Genomic DNA, 7115 nt, shown 5'->3' with positions numbered 1-7115 from the left:
ATGTTTTGTAACGACATGTGGCATGGCCCCCAGCGTCACACTAAATTTAAAACAATCCTTGGCTGTATTCCACAACAACCCCAAGGTTTCCACAGTTTGGGTATCATCGATTACGGTCTCTGTAGAGGACTCTCTGTCTTGTGTGGGAATGCTATCAATGAACTGTGGTGAATTCGACGACCATTTCCGCAAGTGAAATCCAGCACTGTCAAGAATTTTACACAAGTCGTTTTTTACACTACTTGCGCATGATATGAAATCATCTACGTAAAAACAGGTTTCGATAGCGTTTGAAACATCGGGATTCAGTTCAGCATTGTCAATCGCTACTTAACGCAGTGTTCTGGTAGCCAGGAAAGCCGCGCAGGCTGTTCCATACGTCACTGTCCTTAAATTGTATTCCTGGATTTGCTTACTTTCATCATCTCTCCATAAGATGCGTTGATACGAGCGGTCATCTGGATATATGAGCACCTGGCGATACATCTTTTCTATGTCCCCAATGAACCCGATTTTGTACCTGCGAAATTGTATTAGGATTGTGAACAGATCCTTCTGTATTGTAGGACCTACTAGTAGTTGTTCATTGAGTGACGTTCCATTGTCTGTTTTACAGGACGCATCGAACACTACGCGTACCCTTGTTGTAGTGCTGCTAGGCTTAAACACTGCGTGGTGTCGCATGAAATATGTCTTGCTAGATGAGCAGCTCCTTGCTACTTCAATGTGCCCCAACTCGAAAAATTCTTGAATAAACTCGGTATACTCTTCTTTAAGCAACACATTTTTATAGAATTTGGCTTCCAAACCATGAAATCGTTTTAACGCCGCCTGCCTCGAGTCCCCCAAGTTAACCACTGTACTCTTAAATGGGAGTCTGACGATGTATCGTCCACTGGAATCCCTCTGAACGTGTTGTTGGAAGTGTATTTCTGCTTGCTCTTCCTCAGGTGTCAGGTGATTCATTGTTTCGTTACATTCCTCGATTTTCCAAAACTGCTGCAGTTGCTCACCCAAGTCGACTGTCATATGCGCTGCTACTATTTCAAGATTTCGCTGATCAGCAACGTTACCAATAATAACCCAGCCGAAAATTGTTTGTATTGCGCTTGGAGATCCACTTGGGTGTACAATCTTGTCTTGTAGTAAATATTCGCTAAATATATCTGCACCCAAGATAATGTCTATCCGTCCCGTTAAGTTGTATTGGGGATCAGCCAATTTCAGGTTGTTGAAATAATTAAGTTTTTCGTTGTTGATTGTGTGGCCAGGATGATTTTGTGTCAAGCGATCCACACATAAAGCCTCCGTTGTTACCATCTTCTCATAATACGTTGCCTTCAATTGTAGGTACACCTTACCCTTTGTATAACTTCCAGTGCCTGCCCCGACACCATGAATTAAAGTTTTATCGTATGAACGCTTAAGCTCTAGACGTTGTGCGCACGCCTCAGAAATGAGCGTGACTTGTGCACCCGAATCAAGCAGTACTCGACATGGTTGAAGACTATTTCGGCCGTCTAATATGAGTACCGTTGTTGGTAGTAACGCTAGTGTTTTGTTGTACTGATGTGTCGCATTAACGCTAATCGACGAATTTCTCTGTTGCGGTTCTTGCGATTGTGCCTTGATTGGATTTGTTGTTGTTACCCGGTGGAGCAACGAATTGTGTTTTTCGTTGCAGATTCTACAATTTGAGCGTGTGCATTGAGCTGCATGATGATTGTCTTGAAGGCAGTTGAAACATCTGGTATCACGTACTATTTTAATTCGCCTTTCAATATCTAACATTTTGAACTGATTGCAGTGGAATAGAGCGTGATTCTTTGAGCATACGGGACACGTTTGTATAACCGAAGTGTACGCACTAGATTGGTTTCGACACTTGTTGGCGTTGCTTTTTGCTTCTGTTGCTTTGATTCCAGATTTGACTAAATTTCCTGTCTTCCTTTGGGCGCTTTCCAGCTCAAATAGTCGCTCCTCTAGAAAATTTAGAAATTGTGCAAAGGTAGCGACTTGATCGGATTTTTTCTCTCTGTACCACAAGATGAGTGTTTCGGAATCGATCTTTTTTCTATGTGAAATAATAGTACGGAATCCCAGTGCTCTACAGGCTCATCGAGCGCTTTCAAGGCATTAATTCTTTCATTTGAGGTGTTCACGACTCTTTTNACCCGTTTGTATAACCGAAGTGTACGCACTAGACTGGTTTCGACACTTGTTGGCGTTGCTTTTTGCTTCTGTTGCTTTGATTCCAGATTTGACTAAATTTCCTGTCTTCCTTTGGGCGCTTTCCAGCTCAAATAGTCGCTCCTCTAGAAAATTTAGAAACACAAGATGAGTGTTTAGGAATCGATCTTTTTTTCTATGTGAAATAATAGTACGGAATCCCAGTGCTCTACAGGCTCATCGAGCGCTTTCAAGGCATTAATTCCTTCATTTGAGGTGTTCACGACTCTTTTTAGTTCAGATGCCGACAGTAACTTCATCGCCGGTTGATCGAATAATAGTTCCAGATAAGCGCTTTTTACCTTGTCGTTTTTATTGTATTTTTTGCAGAGTAAATCCCAGGCTATTTTATAGTTTTCATTTGTAGGCCTTAAATGCTTCACCAACNCTATTTTTAGTTCAGATTCCGACAGTAACTTCATCGCCGGTTGATCGAATAATAGTTCCAGATAAGCCCTTTTTACCTTGTCGTTTTTATTGTATTTTTTGCTGAGTAAATCCCAGGCTATTTTATAGTTTTCATTTGTAGGCCTTAAATGCTTCACCAACGACAACGCGTCTCCCTTGAGTCTTGTTTGCAGGTATTCGAACCTTTCCACGTCTGACAAATTAGCTCTTGTGTGGATCATGGCTTCGAATAGGTCACGAAAACGAATCCATTCGGTATACGTCCCATCGAATTCGGGAATTTGAATATGCGGAAGCCGAATTTCGTGTTTGTCTGGTGTATTACGAACATTTGGTTGATTAAAGGGTGACGACGCTGCATTCATCCCAGTGCTATTCGACATTCTCTCGATTAGCGCACTCATAGTGGTTTGGTGGTCCATAAGTGACTGCATGGCCCTAGTCATGTCTCCACCTTGTGGATGCTCACTCATCATATGATTACTTTCATCCTCTCGTACTCGATTGGCAAATATAGATTTAGTTGCGAAATATTTATCTTCCATCTCGCTTCGATACACGCCTTCATCCTGAGATGGGCCGGCGAGATCATCAATGCTATTTTGTATCTCTTCATACTGTGAAAATAGTTCATCAAGTTTACCGCTTCGCACCTTAACTTCGTCGAAAGATGCGTTTTGGTTCAGACAGAATGTGTAAATACGAGTTATGGAGCCCTTTATGACCTGACGTTTTTGTTTGAGATTTTCCATTTCTACAGACTACAATTTTCTATTTAAAGATTATTTCGTCGCTGGAATAATGAAATAGTGTAACATGAAAAGTATAGTTTTGAGAAAAATGAATTGGACGTTTTTATAAACCATTACAAACCATACAAATACAATTTCGTTTTTCGGAAATAAATTAGTGAGCCAAGGATTAAAGGATTATCTATCCAGTGGTGGAATTATCGAATAATAGTGTATGTGGCATTTACACTGTTTCTTTATTCGAGCGACGATTTGTGTAGAGATTTATAAATTCAGGAGTTTTAATTCAAATATTAGGGATACTAAAATTAATTTGTGTGGATATTTACATATAACGGGTGATTTTTTTGAGGTTAGGATTTTCATGCATTAGTATTTGACAGATCACGTGGGATTTCNAACTAAATATTTAGTATATTTGCATACAATAATTAGGTTTTCAATTTCGTGGGTATACACATACACTTATACATATGTTGAATAATTTGAAGTCGTTCATCTACCTTGAGTTTGAAAAATCTTTAATATTCAATGGAATTTGCTTAAATACGAGTGGTCTTAGACCTTAGTAAACAGTTTGAGCTCTTTAGCATAGACATTTACCATTTACAATGAATTTATTTAAGTATACATATCAATATAATTGTGCATACCGATGGCGCTCGTACCTGTTGCTATAAGTTACAATGCTATGGTTAATTGCAATTTGCACGTGCTCGTTGAGGTTATGTGATGAAGTTACACGTTTTCAAGTGATGTTCCTTCTGCAAATTTGCACACTCCAATGTGGGTGCTCCGCGTACATGGATACTGTCTATTGGCAATATACAATATTTATTGCACTCCCTTCGAAGATGCTGCGTTGCCCAAATCTAGTGGATGTACACATAATTCACGCTGGATTGTCGAACGGAGCCAATCCGGCTATCCGGCTCGAAGGACCAAATTTACGAGTATGGCAATCGATGTCGTAAACCTATACCTTGGTTTATGTTTAATAACGAAAACACTCACTGTAATTTTTTGTTTAAGTACAAAATGTTTCATTTATTCGTGGACTGTTTTGTGTGTGTATCTTCAAAAACGCAATTTTTTTGACAGCCAACGCCAGTGTGTTCGCTTTGCGTAATTGTACATGGTTGCATTAGTTATTAGTTATATTAGGGTTAGATTGTTGTAATTTTACGTATTCAATACATAAGTTAAGAAATGGAACTCAAAGTGTAAACACTCATCCTAGTAGTCATTTGTCTATTATATTATTATTATTTTTCTATTAATAAACTGGTTTTTGTCCATTATCACTTCTTCAGCACCTAACTGAGGTAATTCAGCCTGCTCATTTTCTAAAATGTCGAACCTGTTGTTTCTGTTCGGGAAATAAGTATCAATTGCCTCTTTTCTAGAAAGTTTCTTAACCGCCCTAATGCGACTGATCATGAGCTCCTTTTGCCATGTCCCACTTTGTCCTTGTCTTTGGAGTTGTGATCCTCATTACCGCAAAGAATGCAGCCTGGTTGATTACACGCATTGTTACATTCCTGATTGCCATAGTTGAGGCATCTGCTCTTTGATTTGCATCCTAGTTGCGTGTGACCAAGCCTGACACATTTTCTACACTGCCTTAGAGAAGGAATGTAAAAAGAAACTTCTAGCCTAGTATATTCGTGCTTGATAAACTTGGAATGTCTTTTCCTAAAAAGCCAACTTTGATAGTGGTAGTTGGTCAAAAATATCTTCATTGTCACTCTTTTTTCTCTACGTGTAAACCGATACACAGAAGAAATCGGGACGCTAGAGTTTGCAGATTTTTTAATATCATTCACATCATATTCTAGAGGTACTCCTCTAATCACCCCATATGACTCAAACGCTGTGTTGGGAACGAAAGGTCGCAGCCCACGTTTTATAAGTTTTCACAAACTAAAAATTTGTTTGCTGCTTAAAGGTTACTTTGAATAGTGTCTTGCCAACCGCAGAAATGAGACCTATGTCAAGGAAATTTAAGTCTTTAATTCGGCTTCTTAGCGTCAAGCCATTTTTAATTCTATCATTGCTAATTTCTTTGCATTGCAGTGGCATCAACCAGTGCAAAGAATGTGGCTTTGAAATTTTCAGGATAAGCGTGTGAAGCACTCGGAATTTAGATTTTTCCGTGTCAGCTGATTTCTTCCTTCTTTAGATAGTTGCCACTTCGTCAGTTTTGCAGATGGTAAAAAAGTTATAAGGCCCTATTCAAAATATGTTTAAAATATCTGAAATTTACTATTGAATAAGGTTTTTTGTAGAAAACTAAGTAGTTTATATTTAGCTACAATCTATTATAGCACGAAAAATTGTAGTTGAAAAGATAAGTTTATGAAAAGGCATTGACGAGTGGCAACACTGTAGTAAGCAACACTGAGGGCTCCAGTAATCGACACAATTCTGCGTATACAGACTGCATTTAAGTATACGTCCTGCGTTCTTGACTAATTTCAGCTTTAGACTTTTTGGGTACCGTAGGCGACACCGTTAATAAAAAAAAATTTCCCCTTAGGCCAAGAAAAATGAATATACTAATTTTGAACAAGGTATGAATACAAAATACTCACAACTTACTGCTATCCGATGATGGCGCTGAACAATATTTAATTAAATTATAAATTAAACTCAAAAGAAAAACTTTGAAGCACTAGCTGCACAGAGTAACTGTACGCTTATATGTATGTAATAAAACACAAGCACAAGATGTCGGCACGTCCAGTTAATCTCGAAGTCACGCTGCGAATGAATATCTTTAAAATCACAATGTGGTTGTCCACACTTGCCTGATTATCAGGTTATCTGGTTAAAAATTATTCTTCTGTAATGTATCTTATTGTTATAATCTGAATAAAAAACATAACCACATAACCAGACAAATGTGAACAACCAAAATGTCTCACACGTTGTGGAAAGAAACTCAAAAATTACAGTTCATTGATGATATTAACACTAAAATATAATTAATCGATTATCGATTCAAAGCAACAAGGTCATCCCCAGATACACAGAAACAATGTCATCACGGGATTCACTTAAATGTTTAATTTTTCCTGTAAAATTAGGGTTGCCAGACGTACTGCTTTTGGGAGTAAACGTACTCCTTTTTATTGCAATGTACTCCCTTGTACTCCCAAAAAAAATATCTTTGTACTTCTTTTGTACTCCGTTTTCCAGCTATTAATATTTTATCATATACAGGGTGTAAAATAATAACTGTTGCACAGTTTGTTTTTTTGATGTGTATACATCTTTGGTTTCGGTAGGGGTAAAATTTGCGAATCTGTAACGCATATCCCAGCACAAAATTTCGAAGGGCTTAGCATGTGTATTTCAGCATACAATTTTTATTTTCATTAGAAGCACCCTGTGTCTGCTTGCCAAATGGTTGCATACATTTAGGCATATGCATAGTAAGAGGAAATGCGCTACAATTGATTATTACTTCCGATTATTTAAACTCCGCACATGCATACGGCTTTGTACCTATGTATGTACATAAATATGTATGGACTCATTTGTTGCAACTGGGCATGAATCACGTAACTTTGAAACGATAGTCGTTCAAACGATACTGACAAAACGATGTTGTCAAAACACTGATTTATGCATTTGTGTTGCGGTTACGTGTTAATAGCCGTCATCGATTCGCCACTTCGCTGCTTGCTATGTTTGAGTTCCGGTCGCTTAACGAAAAATTTT

The 7115-nt window shown here is 38.3% G+C and overlaps 1 protein-coding gene across 1 annotated transcript; it reads right to left on the bottom strand.

Moving 5' to 3' along the window:
* Positions 1-330: 330 nt before the first annotated feature.
* Positions 331-1791, bottom strand: LOC108381080 (uncharacterized). Its single transcript, XM_017637493.1, has one exon. It carries the CDS (start codon positions 1789-1791, stop codon positions 331-333), a length of 1461 nt encoding a protein of 486 aa, XP_017492982.1.
* Between the last annotated feature and the right edge of the window lie 5324 nt (positions 1792-7115).

The sequence above is a fragment of the Rhagoletis zephyria genome, unplaced genomic scaffold, assembly GCF_001687245.7.
Source record: "Rhagoletis zephyria isolate East Lansing unplaced genomic scaffold, Rhagoletis_zephyria_1.1 Rzeph_scaffold_00132, whole genome shotgun sequence".
In the NCBI taxonomy this organism is placed as follows: Eukaryota; Metazoa; Arthropoda; class Insecta; order Diptera; family Tephritidae; genus Rhagoletis; species Rhagoletis zephyria.
This window is presented reverse-complemented; position numbering and strand designations above follow the sequence as displayed.

Coding starts and splice junctions, on each gene's coding strand:
- LOC108381080 (XM_017637493.1), bottom strand. CDS start 1,791: ATGTTAGATATTGAAAGGCGAATTAAAATAGTACGTGATACCAGATGT.